At 39.3% G+C, this 17312-nt stretch overlaps 1 protein-coding gene across 1 annotated transcript in view; it reads left to right on the forward strand.

The window, feature by feature from the left end:
* Window positions 1–1128: 1128 nt before the first annotated feature.
* Window positions 1129–17312, forward strand: part of PCNXL2 (pecanex-like 2 (Drosophila)) — a gene marked incomplete at its 5' end in the record, with an annotated part of 120453 nt that continues 104269 nt past the window's right edge. The window contains 5 exons of the mRNA XM_009581993.1: window positions 1129–1264; window positions 4441–4583; window positions 5912–6065; window positions 6159–6191; window positions 13382–13553. Of these exons, the coding sequence (XP_009580288.1) occupies window positions 1129–1264; window positions 4441–4583; window positions 5912–6065; window positions 6159–6191; window positions 13382–13553 (638 nt within the window). The remainder of the gene's footprint in view (window positions 1265–4440; window positions 4584–5911; window positions 6066–6158; window positions 6192–13381; window positions 13554–17312) is intronic.

Here is a 17312-nt window from a genome sequence, read left to right on the forward strand (position 1 = left end):
CAAGGAATGTTGAGTTAACTAAAATTAATAAGGTGGCTTGGGGGCAAGCATAGGGTATGCAAGATGAGAGTTTTATTCTTTGCCCTGCCACAGGCTTCCTGGCTGACTGTAGGCAGATTGCTCTAGTTTCTTCCTGCTTGTCTTTTCTTTATGGAAAATAGGAACAATAGGTATTGACTACCTTGCATGAGCACTCAGGTGCTTTCACCTCATGCAGATATGAAAGTAATAAGAGCCCAAGGCAGGCATCCAGAGGCAGGGGGGTAATGAGCTCAGAGCAGGGTGCCTGATGTATAAACCCCATTTGGAAGAGAATAAGCAAGAAGTATTCAAAATAGATCTTTTCCCCACATAACAATTATTTCATTTCAATATAGTTCTTGCTGAGACCCAGTCAGTCATGTCATGGTAGCACACCATTTCTGCAACCCAACAGGTATCGCTGCTGTAAGTGCAGAAGATTTCCTCAAGTAAACTGTTTAAGTGCTGTATCTACAACATAAAGCAGTAAACACAGGGGAAAAAAAAAAACCCGGCATCTTGCTCAGGGCCCTCCTAGGGTGAGTTTACGCTCAGTATGGGGGATATCTGAGCTAGCCTTATGTGAGTTAGCTCATGTGTTGTTGTCATCTTGCTAGGGGAGAAGCAAGTTCTTGTTGCCTGAATTATCAGTAGGGTAAATTAGTACTCACTGAATTCAGTGCAGGTGAGGCCAGACTAGCTTGGTACCTAAGTGAGCTTCCTTGAAAGCTAATCCAGGATCTCTGCAGTAGCTACCCTGCAGTTTTGCTCTGTAGATATGCAGCTCTTGACTGAATTATTGTCCATGGACAGAAAAAGGCACTTATGAAGTGTGATTCATTGTAGGTGTTCATCTCAGGATGAGAAAAATTATGATACAGAAGTATCTGTTTCTCTGTGGTGGATGTAGTAGGCCATGCGTATCTAAATTTGGGTGTTAATTGCTTTGTGGGCCTGGGCTAGATTTCAGGTATGGAGGTGGAACGTTCCATGCCCTGCGAGCCAACCAGTAATGTAAATACAGGCTTCCACCTGTAATGTTTCAGAAATACTAGGAAAATACTGCTTCTTAAAACAGTCTCTTTCCTTTCTTCCCTCTGTGCACAGTGAAATACAGTTCAGCTCCTCTAGTACTACCACTTCAGAGAGCCAAGAACCGTCTTCCGGGGATCAAGCAGCGAGCGCGCTTCAGCAGCAGCTCCTACTGATGGTGGCACGAAGGACCCTTTCAGAAAGCCCACGGGTACATTGTAATATCTCATTTTCTAGCATTTTGGTAAACTGCTTCATAAACAAATGCTGCAGGCTTGTTCCTGAGACAGTTTTGTTGATTTTTCTGTACTACTTTGCCAGGTATTGCTCATGCAGGAGAAGATGTATTTTATGTTGATGGATCCAATTCAGCTGCTTTCTACTGACACTGAGTAGTGTCTTAGGGGAGTACTTAAAGACTCCATCACCTAAAACGTTGATCTTCTGTCTTTGGTCTTATTTCATTTGAAAGAAAGAGGACACAGCTGTTAGGATTTTAAACACACCACCAGATTTTAATAGTATGAAGTGTTTATTCCAGATTCATTACTATCCTAAAACCTCGTGTCTGGTTTCACTTTTCTGAATCGGGCAACCAGACTTCTGGATGTCTGTCATGGAATGTCAAAGCCACCTCCTCAAAGTAGCTGGTAAAAGAAGGCCCGCAAAGTTCAGTTTGTATGGTAATATGCAGACATACTTCAACTTTACAGTGTTTGGGGTCTGTGACCAACGACTTAAGGCTGTAATTTGTTTTTACAATTCCTTTTATAGTAACTTTAACCTTCTCTTTTCTTCCATGGCAAATTCTAGTTTGATATTTATGAATAACCTTAAAATGCCAGGTAATTATCATTCATCTTAGATTTTGCACAGGAACTTAAAGCTAGAAGCAACTTGTATAAAGGAACTATTTTAAATTAAAAATAAGGAAATTGTCCTGAATTGTGTATTTCAGATTTGGACAGAGACTTCCATCTAAAGGCTCAGATGTTTTCCAGATATTTATAATCTTGTAAACTGCCTGTAAATTAGAGAACAATTATCATGCCTTTTTTTTTTTTCCTCTTCCGGGAAAACTGCACCATTAAGAAGTAAGACGTATTGCTCAAGATCACATAGCAAGTTTGTAACAAGGCCAGGCAGTAATTTCAGAACTTCCTGGTTTCTGAATTTTTTTTATTAAACGTGAAATTCTGAGCCTGTGTAAGTAAGGAAAAGTTTTGTCATTGATTTCAATGAAGCTAGGGTTTCAGGCTGTCCCTGACACCACATAAACTTAGGAAGTGAATTTTTAAAGCCATTTTTTGATAGCAGGCACAATTAGACTTAGTGACTTGCTTAGGGCTAGTCAGAGAGTTTCCCAAATGCAGCTCCAAAATCTGACTCCAGCCCAAGTACTGCAAGCCTCATGTAATGGACTTCATCCAAATGTTACAGTTCCATAGGAGCCAAAATGTTCACTTACGCAGTCAGTTAAATACGTGTTAAGCTGTTCTGAGGACCGAACAATCAGATCCTCAGGTGTTTTTAATGGACTCCTTGCCACCATTTTGATTTTTTTTTTTTATTTAGTTATACTCATCTAGATTAGATGAGTGAAGGTAATGATTGCAGTTGATTGTTTCACGTTACTTTCTGTTAGGAAATAGGACCCAAGAGAAACAAAACTGTGCCAGTATTAGCAACTGTAATATTTTAAATTACATTTTTTCTTTTAAAATGTCCCAAATCCATAATAAAGCGACTTTTTAAAGTGGTAATAGAAATACTGAAATTTGGAGTACCTAAACTACTTTTAAATTTTAAAATCAGCGTGCAGAAAGGATTGCAATCAGCCTCACAGCCTTTAAATTACTTGGAATTGTTAATAAATGAAAGAATGCCGAACAGCCCGGCATCCCTTGGCACGTCTGAACGCTCAGAAACATGAGTGAGTTACTGTCCTGTGCTGATAATGGCTGAACTACCCAGCACCGTGTGGCTGTACACTTTTAGTCAACTGGAGGCATGAGATAAAATGCATAAACTTGAATTTCTTTCTCTGAAGCTTAAGCTAGCCTGTTCTACCTCACATTTGCCAGCAGACTGAGGATATCAATAAGTTGGTTCCCAGCTGACACGTAGCAATACATTAAGTCACATGTAAATGATGTGTAAAATTCCGTTTCCTGGAAAGTGAAGATTAGAAATTATTCCAATAATCTGACAGAAAATTTAACGATTCCTTTGTGCAGGTTGTTTAAAAATCTGTGTTTTTCTAACAGTTACAGTTTAAGAAGGTGATCAATTATTTCACACAGAAATCTCCTCTGACTAGGAAAGTTAATCTAACACAAATAATTCTAATGTAAACATTGCCTAGAGTTTGGATATTCTCTCTGCCTAGAGAGAATAAATAGATGTATTATCCAATGTTGATTAATCATCTTTAACAGTGTGGGGTAGAAGGAGGTTGAAAACCACTAGGCTTTACACTGATTCGAAATCTCAGACAAATTCTTCTTGAAAGAAAAATAAGTGATTATTTCTGCCCTCCCCCACACCCAAATCAATTATGGGTGTACTTTGGAAAGAAATCACTACTTTGCAGAGCTTTTTTTTGTTCTGTTGTCTAGCTTTGCAGACTTTGCCTGATGGTCTGTAGATAAGCCTCCCTCCCCACAAGTGTTGGTGAAGGAGTGCAGGTATGGAGTTGGAGGAGAACTGAAATGCTATAGTTCAAACACAGGCAAGAAGAAAAGGCCTTAGAATCTGATAAAAGCAATATTCAAAAGGAAGGATTTATGATTGTGATGGTAAGATTAGACACTCTTAAACTAGTGATGTTTATGCTGTTTGTGCTTGTTTGCAAATTTTTTTTTTTCTCCTCTTGCTGTTCTTGAGGATGCACACCTAATGTGGTATTAGAAGCATCTCAAGAAAGATAAACAAAGCTGCATTCTGGAAGGAGAGTTGATAAGTCATGCCTCTAGGCCTTAAAGCCTGCTTGACTTTTTGGTTAAAAATAAGGATTTGTCCTGTCATGTGGTTTTGTGTTGTTCTGTAGTTAGCCTGATGCATGGAAAAATCTTCAAAAAGAAACTTTAGACAGGAAGTGGATTGGGACTAAAAAATAATTATTTTTCAATGAATATTTATGTTTAAAGCATATTATCACTGTTGAGCTCCACAATTGATATAGCTTCTGTCCATCTGCAATAATTAAGCTGGTGCGATATCTTTGTTTCTAATTTAAAATGAAGAAAATAAATTGTCCCTCTATCCCTTTAAAAAAAAAAAATCTGAAACTTCATGTAAATTTGGCCTTTTAAACACCTGTTTTGCTGGCAGCCATATGTCAATGTGAAAGTGTTTTGTGTATTTCTGGTTTGTTTGTTTTTAAAGCAACCCAGCCAGGACCCTGAGGATTCTTCATGTTCTTCAGCACAGCGGAAACTGAACAGGCAGTTTTACAGATTTATTATATTCCCTGGCAAATGGATTAAAGTCTGGTATGATCGGCTTACCTTGTTGGCATTGTTAGACAGGTAAGCTTTTTTAAAATGCAACTCTATGTAGTGTTACAGTGTGTGGCTCCACATGTATAGAGCAATGCAGATGACTAGAGAAGGAAAAATTGAGCATTGTATTAGTGTCTTAGTAGAGTAGATGGATAGATGCCTGTTTGCTTTGAGTAGAAAAAAATGTTTTTCTTCAGAGTTAGTTTTGGTGGTTCTCACTACCATTTGTCTTCAAGCAGAAACTGATTCATGTGAGCACCAGGCCTGTAGGATAGTCTTTAATTTGACTCTCAGCTGTTGGATCCAATGGTTCTGAGCTTTCTGATGAGAAAATCAGTGTTTTGTGCAAAAATACAGAAGTGGAAAGTTCCCATGGTATTGTAGGCCAAGTACTCCAATCTTAAAAGAAATAATATTATAGAGTGAATATTGAGGAGGGGATCTTTCAGCTGCTCCCTCTGTTCCAATTCAGTTTTATTTGTTTAGAGAAAATTTCTTGTCTTGGCATCTCTTCTTTTTCTAGTCCCTCAGTTTCATTTGGCATTGACTCTTCAGGCAGTGCCCTTTGCTGTTAGACCTCACCTGGTAATCTGCCAGACTACTAGGAACTTCAAACATGTTAGCCTACATACCTAATGGCTGCTGGCTCTCCTATCTCTGCTTTTGGGTGGGTGCTATGCCATGTATGTTAATATGGTCTCCACAACAGACATTTCAGATGACAGTTTTACATGCTGCAGCAATCAGGCTATACAGTCAGGGAGCTTAGGTCCAGAGCAGATACTTACTTATCTGTGGTGTCTTATCTCTGTGTTTCAATTGCATGGAAAGCATCTGCTGATAAACTCTTTTGTTATAGCCTGAATATTAACATTGTTTTTTATCTCAGCTTCCATGTTCTAATAGAACAGACAAAACGAATAAAACATCAGATGCAAATTTGGTCTTTCAGCTAATTCTTTGTTGTCAGACGTACATTTTTCATTAAATGAATGCCTTATTTCCTCATTTAAAAGTGTTTGGGGTTTTGTTTGTTTGTTTTTTATAAACATAGACTTGTCTACATTCAAATCAGCTCCTTTGTGGAATTCTATTTGGGAAATGAGATTGGAGGGTGCTGGACTTCCGTGCATATGCCTTTTTTCTATACATTTTAGCTATCGCAGTGGGTAAGGTCTTTGCCTCGGGGGTGAAGTACTGTTCAACATAGAAATGTAGTTTTGGGAGCAAAACCTCAGATTCTGTAAATTCTGGTAGCTCCAGCATTGACAGTTCATACCAGCTGCAAATGGACCTGCCTTGCTTTAATGAATGTATAAATATTTGTACTTCTCTTAACACTTTTATTCACATAGGACAGAAGACATAAAGGAGAATGTATTTTCTGTCCTCCTAGTAGTTCTCGTTTCGCTTCTTGGATTCCTGACTCTGAATCAAGGCTTCTGTAAAGACATTTGGGTTCTGTTGTTCTGTCTCGTGATGGCCAGCTGCCAGTATTCTCTCCTAAAGGTAGGACACAAGTTCATCCAATTACTGAATACTCTTCTAACTTCTGCGAAGGCAAAATCCTGTAAGCAAATTTTTTTTCTGTTTTGTTTTTAGAGTGTTCAGCCTGATCCTGCTTCACCAATACATGTAAGTCTCAGCCAGTATAACAAGTCTTTCTCCTTTATTATCACTTGTGTACTGTGAAACAGTTGGCTGTTCAGTGAAACACAAGTGTAAGTAGTTTGCTGTTCTAGGTGATTTATGAAAATGAGCAAGATGATGTCTGTGATTTTTGAGACTTTGTACTACGTTTAATTTTAAGCTATTTGAATTTTTAACTGCTATTAGAAAAGTGCTTGTGCTTTAAGCTAAAATATGCAGTAAAAACAAATGCACCTGGACTAGTTTGCTGAAATTCAATCTTGTGGCATCAGACAAGCTTTTTCTTTCTAGAAACAGTGACTGAAAACAGCAGAAGTTCCAGATTAGCACCTCGGTCATTGGTCAGTTGGGGTTTTAAAATTTTTTTTTTTTTTGAGATTGGGGATTGATTTTTTTTTTTTTTTTTTTTTTTTTTAATCTGGTATTGCAGATGTATTTCTCATTAGTGTTACTAGCTCATCAAATGGCACAGGTGTTTTCCCTTTGTTATAATATGGTCACGGTTTCTGTGCTTGTGTCCTGAAGAAATGGCCAAATCTGTGGTTGAACACAAGCTGTAAGGATCTTTGTTGGTTGCTATTTGTCTGTTGAGCATATCTGAGAAACTGAGCTCTGACAATGACAACCACCTTGCAAGGAAACTGTTCCTTACCTAAGTCTGTCCTCATTATAGGGCTGGTTTAGGAACATCATCCTACAACTCCACCCTGAGCCCTCCACCTGTCACAGTGTCTCAGCGTTTTTGATTTGCAGATCTTGGAAGATATGTCAGTGGTCACAAGGTCCCTTGCTTGCTTTTACACCAGCTGCTTAGTTGCTGACGTTTCTTATTTAGCTCTTCGAATGTTTTTGAGGACCCCCTCTCTTCCCTCAGGGTTCAAAACCAGCATGTTGAAAACTGCAGGTCTGCTGGATTATTTCCCTTTGGCAGGGAGAAACTATTTTTGTCAGTTTAGAGGCTAGAAATACAGGCTGAACTTGAAACTGAGCTTATTTACAAGTGTATGCTAGACATTTCACTGAGATAGATTTCAGAAGATTCTTAGTTTCTTTTCCATGCCAGTTATTATGGGGTGAACTTATGGTATTGTTGGTTATAATGCATTCACAGGAAATACCTGTCTGCATAAAAAGTGGGGAAGGCTAATAAACAGCAACCTACACATTGTAGGTAATATTTTCAATATACTAAAGAAATATTCCTACCTCAGTAAAAAGTTCAGGTTTTTGGGGACTAAAATAATATTATTTGGCAGTTCAGCTAGCACGTGTCTAGACACAATAATGTGAACTGTAATCAAATAGTTTGCACTTATCCAGACACATTAGTAATGTGTACATTTGTTTAAAGTATGTGGCAAACAGTTTAATCAAAACTTCATTATAAACCTATCTAGCCCATATTTTTTATAGTATTAAAGACAAATTAGCTAATGAAGTTTAAACAGAACATTTTTTGTGCAGAATCCAGGTTTGCATTTCAGACTCCCACAATACTGTTACAAGTATTAATCACCATGTTGCATTCTGTGTGTCATACCGTAGTGTAGCAAAGTAACAATAGGTGTATTTCCATCTTCCATATGCTTTCCTAAAACTTTGTTTATTGGGACATTTTCTTGCAAACTTTCTGGTGCACCATACAAACTCCAATGGAAATAAAATTTAGAGAGTTTTTCCACAGAGGTTTTTAAAGGTGGGAGTCATTATAGATGAAGTTAAACTAGAAGATTAGCTATTTCTATGTTATATCTTTTTAACACAATAGGTATTTGTAAAGGCTTGCTTGAGCTAGGAAGTACCATGAAAAATAAGACAACAAGAAGACAAGAAAAGATACTCCATGTACTGTTTCATAATTCATGTAACTACATTAAAATTAAAGAGAATAACATCTCTTGATGTTAACGTAAGGATGCAGAACAGCAGAGGGATTAAAGAATGATCTGTACCATGTCCATGAATAAAAATGCAGATGAGATTTTTCAGTGTGAAACAAACCGTCACGAGCCACAGATTTGCACACGGAATTAATTTCTATTCTTGGATCCATGAGTAGCCGCTAATGCCTTATGTTACCCATGCCTGCCAAGGAGGTTCCAAACTTCTTCCCTATCTCTCACATGCAGACTTTGTTACTGTTTGATGTGACTTTGTTGTCTCTAGCCTATACCATTTTGAAAGAGACTGCTTTAAAATACCATCCAGTGAATTCAGAAAACACAGTACCTAGGGATGCATAAAGCTTTTGTTCTGAACTCCTTCTGAGTGCCAGTGTCTTCACTTCCTGGTGTTGAGGAAGAGCTTGCTGATTAAACCCTATAAAGTTTGGTAGTCTGGTACAATTTTATTGGGGATAAGATTATTTCTTGCCCCATACCATGCTGTGACAGCTAGGGTCTCTGAGTTGAACGCTGTCTGTATATTGTCACTGTGGTAAGGGATGAGTTTCAGTATGTAGAGAACCTATCTAACTCAGCTGATGTTTTGAATTTTATATTCATTTATACTCATCTTGTTGAATTGTGATAATGATTCTGTTCTGATCAGCTTTGGTGTTCAAGTTGGAACTTCCCAGGTTCTACAGCTAACACTGGCTACTGGCGTTTATTGTAGCTGCAGGTTTAGTACTGTTACAAGATGAGAGCCTAATTTTCCTGTCAGCCTGTGCTTTGGGCTTTCCAGTTCTGGTCCGTTGGGAGCTGATGGCCTTTAGTGGCTGTTCACACAGGGGTACGTGGTTCTGGGATGGTGAAATTTGGGAACAGCCTCCTCACTGGAGTGGTGGGGAGAAGAAAATAAAGTCCATCCCAAGTGTGAGTTGTATCAGTTTATTAAGAGCAGAATATAAGGGAGGTGCCAGTGACTGCAGGGTATTAAATTCAGAGATCCAAGAGATCCTTATTGTGTGCATTTCGAGGTTTTAGACAAGTGGCTTTGACTGCAGAGTTTCTTGATGCTGGTTAGAGGCAGCAGCAGATTGGGCAATAAAGGCTATGTCTATAGTAAATGACTATATAGAAGGATCATGAGAGCTTGTCTGCAAGTCCCTCATAAGGCACCTGTATAGCTCAGGATCTAGCTCAAGTTTACAAAGGCATTTGAGCTTTGAAAGATTGCAGTCATGCTCTTAATAAGATTTACAGAATCACTTGCATAACTTCATTGTCTTGGTCCTATTACCTGCCAAAGCAGATAGCTAACTCTGTTGGGTAGCTACCATAGGCAGTTTCATAAATCCCATAAGGCACTTTAAAAGTATTTTTAATTTGTCCCTGTAAGCTTTTCTGTAGAACTGAGCACACACACTTTTCTTTTTATATAAAGCCTTCTGTCTTTTTTCTCTTGCATGTGTGCACCCACATACAAAAAAATCATTAGATCCTTCTGAAATTTCCCCATCAAAATGCTTTGCAGTCAAAAGTGCTATTTTACTAAATGGAAGTGTTTGTGAAATTATTCTAGGTTTGTTGAAAATCTTAATATCAAAATATGAGATGCACCAGTGCTGTGTTTGTAGGTTGTGAATATGTTTCTGAAACGTATTCATGAGAAACATGGACCTGAAAAAGTCAGTGACATTTTTTGGCAGACTTAGGGAAAGGAAGAGTTTTCACTGAAATTTTTATCAGCGGAGAGAAAAATGATTGTTCAACAAATGAGATGTAAAACATAAAAGGAATCCTGCTTCATCATTTAAATTCTTCTAAAGGAGAATGCAGAGTGGAGTAGTTTCACCAAGATGAAATCAGTTTTGCATGTCAATTTGATGAGTTTGTCTAGTAGAACAAAATGAGCCTTTAATATCTAAAATACCTTGTTGATAAGTTGCACTGCTACATGCCCATTTTGGTGAAGGGCTGCTTAGCTTGGCTTGTCAGTGGCAGGCACAAGAGGGCTTTGCCCCTTTTTTTTGTTTCAAAAACCTTGAAAAGAGGACGTGTAATGTCCATCCCCTGGCTGTGGCTTTCAGGAGGTGATGCACTGTCCCAGTGATCCTCTCTCTCCTAGAAAGTGTCTGCTGCTGGTCTCAAACCAATCCTGTCCGAAATAATCCCCCTCACACAAAGGATGTAAATGACAGTGAAATACAGCACTAACACTCACTGCAGTTCCTCTTCCTTGTGTTGCCTGTTCCCCAGATGTGGGGACTGGAGTCTCTGTTGCGCTCTGGGAAGCTCATTGAGCTCGAGCGCATCCTAAGCAGTGCAACAGCTGTGCAGACAGCATCCTTCTGAGTGCATCGCTGCTGCATTGCTTTGCCCCTGTTGATCCGATAGTAGGCACGATTTCCGTTTCAGGATTCTGTCTCATTCCCCACCGCCACCTGAGAAATAGGGAAGGTAGTATTTGCTCACATTTTGCAGGCTGTTCAGACAGCCTTTGAAAACTGCTTCCTCAATCCTAACTAGCATTATTGTTGTTAGCATGGTAAGAGTGATTTATTTGGAATAGACTAGACTAGACTATTTCAGTTGGAAGGGACCTACAACGATCATCTAGTCCAACTGCCTGACCAATTCAGGGCTGACCAAAATTTAAAGCATGTTATTAAGGGCATTGTCCAAATGCTTCTTAAACACTCACAGGCTTGGGGCATCGACCACCTCTCTAGGAAGCCTGTTCCAGTGTTTGACCACCCTCTCGGTAAAGAAATGCTTCCTAATGTCCAGTCTAAACCTCCCCTGGCGCAGCTTTGAACCATTCCCACACGTCCTATCACTGGACACCAGGGAGAAGAGCTCAGCACCTCCTACGTCCCCTCCTCAGGAAGCTGTAGAGAGCAATGAGGTCGCCCCTCAGCCTCCTCCTCTCCAAACTAGACAAGCTCAAAGTCCTTAGCCACTCCTCATAGGACATTCCCTCCAGCCCTTTCACCTTTGGAAAGGTTGCCCTCCTTTGGACGCATTTAAGGACCTCCACATCTTTCTTAAATTGTGGGGCCCAGAACTGCACGCAGTACTCCAGGTGAGGCCGCACCAGCGCTGAATCCAGCGGGATAATCACCTCTTTTGACTGGCTAGTTGTACTGTGTTTGATGCACCCCAGGGTGCGGTTTGCCCTCTGGGCTGCCAGGGCACACTGCTGGCTCCTGTTGAGCCTGCTGTCCACCAGATCCCTTTCTGCAGGGCTGCTCTCCAGCCACCCCTCTCCCAATTTATACTTGTGCTTGGCATTACTTCATGCCAGGTGCAGAATCTGGCATTTGGACTTGTTAAATTTCATCCCATTAATCATAGCCCAATGCTCCAATCTATCTAGATCCCCCTGCAAGGCATCCCATCCCTCAAGAGAGTCAGCAGCACCTCCCAGTTTGGTGTCATCAGCAAAATTGCTTATGGTGCGTTCAACTCGTACATCCAGACCATTGATAAATATATAGAACAGAGCTTGCCCTGGAATTGAACCCTGAGGAACACCGCTGGCTACAGCCAGATGTAGCACCATTCACTACAACCCTTTGAGTTCTGCCCTTCAGCCAGTTCTTCACCCAGCGCACTGTGAACTACTTTAGAAGTAAGAGTTAAATATACACTGTAAACCTAATTGAGTATGTCAGTGTTCTGCTTGGAACTGGAAGGTGTGTGGAGCTAAACCTCTGGACTTCTAGTCATCAACTCCGTCTTACCCAACTGCCTTCAAATAATTACCATGCAAAGATAAAACCTGGGTTCCGTAATTCAAGAGATAAGACAAGAATGTAACATCATGATAAAATAGACTTTGGTCTGGAGTGCACATCAGGATATAAATCATTAAGCAATTGTTTAGATGCAATATTTACTGGTTTCTTTTTCTAAGGCATAGCTTGTATTTAAGATAAATGAACTGAAGTTTAAAAACAGCCAGAAAGTAATACTTTAAGTTAATTTTTTTTAAGTCAGATTTTTATCTTTTTAATTCTCCTTTGATTTTTTTTCATGGACATATGTCCTATTTTTTAAAAAAAAGGCATTAGTAAAATAGAGACTCTGATTAAACAGGTAGGATTTGTCAGTCCGACGATTCATATTCCATGGATGTGAGGTGCAATAAAGCCTGCTAGTTCCCTGCAATCTGCCACCTTATTAACTGATTGATCCCAAAAGACAGTACAGATCAGTTAATAGCAATGCTAACATAGGAGCTTGTCTGGCAGCCAAACAAATACAGCCACTGTTTCAAATCAGTAAGTAGACTCAAAAAAGAAGTGATTTTTTATTATACTCACTTAAATTACATTTTACAAATAAGAACAGTTTCACAGCAGCTTTATGCAAGGCAAACTTGAATCCTTGTCACTTTGCTTCTGGCTTTTCACACTCAAGGAAGAAGCTTTTGACTCACCAGTGTTTAAAATGTCTTATTTACACTGAAGCTTGCTACCAGGAGAACTATTAAGATTTTTCGTAAGCATCTGTTATTCTCCCTGGCCCACAGCCCCACAGCAGTGGTTTGTAGGATTAGTGCAAATCAATCACGTGAGAGATGTGTATGAAAGACGTAAAATAAGGATCCTTCCACATATTAATTCCTTTGGATCATCATTTCAAAGTGCTGCATGAGAGGGAGACCAGAAGCTGCTGATGAGTGTCACCCCCTCCAGGAGGGACACTGATTTGCTGTCAAGTGGTTCAAATCAACAAAAAAAATTGCATTGTTCTGGTGCAAAAAATCAATCTCCATGCCTCACACTGCACCTAGGAGGTGCTTTACTGCTTTTTTTACTTCCCAGGATGCAATTAAAAATTAATTTTATATTTCATAAAGTTTAAAAAAAAAAAAAACCAAAAAACAAAAAAAACCCAAGCTACCTGAAGTAGACGCTCATTAAAGTAAAAGTAATATAGAGAAAAATTCTTTTTCTATTGAAAAGAAAGGTTCAGACACACTGAGCTTTTTTTTCTCCACAGAAAATGACAACTTCTGCAATAAGTGTGTTTTGAAAGGTCCAGAAAGTTAGATTTTCAAAAGCATAAATGATTGCTGGAGTTAGTGTTAACTGCTTTTTGTGCCTTTTGAAAGTCTCCTCTGCAGAAGATAAAATACCTTTTTATTATTAATTAGTATGTATAAGTCATTAAAATATTTTGCCTGACTCCTGACCCTGTCTCCAGTTTAATGCAGTGCACGCAGTAGGAGAGTGAATACAAAATCCGAACACTTTTTTTTTCCTTTTTTTTTTTTTTTTCCAGGGGCACAATAAAATCATAACCTACAGCAGACCTGTATATTTTTGTATATTGTGTGGCCTTATTTTGCTGCTAGATGCTGGATCTAAAGACACAAATCCTCCAGTTTATACAATGTATGGCTTGAAGCTCTTTTCACCTAGATCTCTCCAGTCAGCCAGAGACCATGTAATAGGTGAGTCAATATTTTTCTTAGGACTGTAAAAATGAATTAAGCATTAGCTGGGGAAGTCTGTGTTTTCCCTTGTTGGCAGTCAAATGCATGTTATGGAGGCACAACTCTAAGTCAAATTGATAGAAACATTTGGAATGACTTAAGACGGGGGTGGGGGGCAGCTGGCAACCTTCCCTCTTGTAAAAGGCGTTCTTAATGAAGTGAGGCTCATAGAAAAGTCTCTATAGAAAACTAACAGTCACTGATGTTATTAGCAAGACACATCATCTGTGAAATCCAGTTAATCTTTGTAAGAGCTTGTCTGTGACGGAGCAGTTACTGCACAATCAGCCAAGTTTTAGATTTAATGCCTGGAAGCTAATCCGTGCCAAGCCCTCAGATGGACATTCTTCTACTCATGAAGAACATGCTTTTTCTTGGTTAGTTTAATCTTGCTGTCCACGTGATGAGTTAGTGTGGAGCGGCCACTCTGCAATAGCTCTTCCAACCCGTTTCCTTCTGGAATCATGTCCTGAGGTGGCTGAGGGCATTCAGGTATTGCCCCAAAACGGGACTGATGGTCCTTTGGCACTAATTTGGAGTGGCCACAGCTGGAAATGCCCCATTCTGTCAGGACACTTCTTCCTGTTACACACTTGCAGTCTGTAACTGTCATGCTGCTCTAGTCGTGTCACAGATACGAGTGCTGAACTGGACTCGGGTCAAGTAGTGCCACACTGTTAGGTATGAAGTAGAAAAGTTAAAGGTTACTGTAAAAGTTGTGAAAACTTCCCAAGAGCTGTGTTGTAGTGTACCAAAGACGACACACCCGTTTGTGAATTTACAACCAGGGAAACTTACTGTAGTAGAGGAAGAAAATTTGTGATATAGAGTGTATGACCTTTGAGGTCTTTGTTCACCTGCGACTGTTGTACTTGCTTTTTGCTATACTTAAGTCAGGCTATTACTGCCTGAAAGGCATACTATTTTTAGGAAAGCCTTCTGGTCCTTTATACGGGTTCATTGACTCCCAATCCTTCTCACTAGAAACAGGGGAATAATGAAGACCTGCATCCCACTTATTTTCATTAGCTTCTTTCATTACTTTCCTTTGGTCTCATTAAAGTTTCTTCTTACATCTTATTTTCTCTGCCTGTCAAAGGTGAACACTAAAAATGCTGATAAATAATTCAACAAGAATCTTAAATGACTCTTGGGATAGAGATAAATGAAAAACTGTAGCAACCAGTATAAGAAAAAAAAGTGTGGTTATAAATGTGCTAATTTTGGCTGGCCTCAGAAGAGATGGTGGAGCAGGTTCTTGAAACAGCCTGGAGGGGGTGGGGGAGAGAGGAAATACAGGCTCATCTCCCCAGTAGGCACCTGTTTAACGAGAGAGGGAGAAGAAAGCATTTCCCTCTGCTTGTCCCCCGTTCTTATTTTGCCAACTCTTATTTTGCTGGCACATCTGTGGGTGTATTTGTTCAAGTGATGTTTGGTGCTGCGCTCTGGCAGTTCCTTGCTTTGTCTCTATGGGAGTCCCAGCTTCTGGCTGCCATTAACCCTTGCAAGTGTTCACAGTGCAGCTACTTTCCTAAGCCATGGCAGTCGGCATCCTCCAGCACCTTGCTGTGCTTTGAGTACAGATTCCCTTAGACACTGAAGGTATAGAATTGTTTTGGGCAGTATTTGTTTTGGGAGGGAAGTTGGCCCCACTGAATACCAATGAAGTGTTGCTATTGTTTTGTGGTTTTGCCCATTTGCTAGGTATTTTTGATATCTTTTTATTGGTTTGTCATCATATGGTGACTTTCTAATTTATACTTTGCTCATAATTCATTGTATTCCAAGTTGATATGTTGGGAAATCAAGGGATTTTTGACTATACACTACAAATACCAAGGAAAGGAAAAGTTTTCTGTTTCAGATGTTTACTATGGTAAGAAACTAAAGTGATGGAAATCATAGAATGGACTTACCAAGGAACTAGTCTGATGCTACATGGCATACTATGATAAAAGTCTTGAAACAAGGTTATAAAAGAAAATCAGTGGAAATTTGTTAGATGTGTAACCTAATTACTTAAGAAATGTGGCTTTTAACAGGTCTGTTTCTTTGCGAACAATCTGTTTAGGATCTGATTCTCTTTTATTTTAAATTGATGGTGGTTCTGCTATTGATTTATATTAGTTGGGGGATCATGACTTTAATTCATTCTAACTATGGTTTTCATCTTGAATTCCTTATTTCAGTTGACCTTTTTGCTAGATTAACACATGTAGTGGAAGTAAGCGCACAGACAAAGCCAACCTCAGTCAAACAAAGCCAACTAGGTGCTACGGGTGTGGTTAGTGACAAAAGTACACACTTAATGTATGATAGTTTTTGTGATGAAACCATTTAAGCATTAGACAGGTGAGTGAAATTATTTGGCAGACATCTCAGAAGAGTAAGTATCAGGTGGTGTCAAAATTTTATGATAGCAAGTCCTCTGCCTGCTACTTTCAGCAATGACAGCTTCTGTCAGGGAAAGAAAGCTTCTGTGAATGTTATCCTCTGCTATGTTCAGGAGGGGCAAAACAAAAAGACTATTTCTCACTGAAATAATGCTTTTTTTTTTTTTCCCCTGTGAAAAAGTATGTATTATTACACAGCAAATGGACTAGTACTCAGATATATCATTTTTTTAAAAATAGTAATTTTCTAAACTTCTAATATGTTTGCAGTGACATTGCCTCTGCGTTATCATTCTACATTTCTCAAAAGACCCAAAGCTTCCAAAGTCAAAATTTGTGTTTCCCTCCTACACTTATCTGGTAGCTACTGGTTTAGAGGAAACCTTCAAACCGCAGTATTAAATGCCAGCAGCTCACATAAGCATCTCTTAGTGGTCCAGCTCTTAAAGGTGTTGTTCTGTATGGAAATGTGTGATGCTTAAACAAATTCTCTCTGGAATTTATAATGCAATTCCAACTGATTAATCAGTTACTTTTATTGTCTGCTTCCCACAAGGGAAACTACTGCTCCTAAATTCAATCCTTTTTTAAGTGACAACTGTTTATTTTCCTCTCTGGTATCCTTTGTGCAGGATGAGATAAACAAAGCTACCTTAGCTAAAGAAGTTGTTAGGATTATTCACGGTATTAATTGAGAGAGGGTGAGATGAGGAAATTGCTGTAGTCAACCAACTTTTCCTCCTTGTTTACATTCACCCCTATATATTTTGGTGTATTGACACTATAATGTCTCTGGTCTTGTCCTTCCTTCCCCTGCTTTTATTCAGATTTTTCTGAGGTTGCTACAGCAAAGACAGTCGTTTGGACTGTAAATCAGTAGTCTAAGATGAGATCTGGCAGTTCTGCAAGTCCTTTGCCCGAGGAACAAGATCTCCTGTGAGTTTCAGCAGTGAAATTTTGGGATAGTTGATCCCATGGCGAGTCCACATGGCCTGCTGGGCAGTTTGCTGTCATGCAGTTGTCTGTCTTTGAGTGGTCCTTGCTTGGCTTGGTATGGCTTGGTGGAATATCTAAAAGAAGAGCAGAGCAGTAAAGGAAGAGGAGATTAATAATGGCATTTGCATGTAAAAGATTGAGAAGACAGTGTTTCCTCATGTTCTTATGTATATATGATTTGTGCCAGCAACAGGAAGTCGTTATGAAGGGAGCATTGTGAATGCAAGCATACTTAAGTGAGCCCCGTCTGTGTTTACCACTTGAGTGTGTCGTTTTTTCTCCTGCGTTTGACTTCCTCAGCAAGATTTACAATATTAGACAGCAGTAT

Source organism: Fulmarus glacialis, unplaced genomic scaffold (assembly GCF_000690835.1).
Source record: "Fulmarus glacialis isolate BGI_N327 unplaced genomic scaffold, ASM69083v1 scaffold13787, whole genome shotgun sequence".
NCBI lineage: Eukaryota > Metazoa > Chordata > Aves > Procellariiformes > Procellariidae > Fulmarus > Fulmarus glacialis.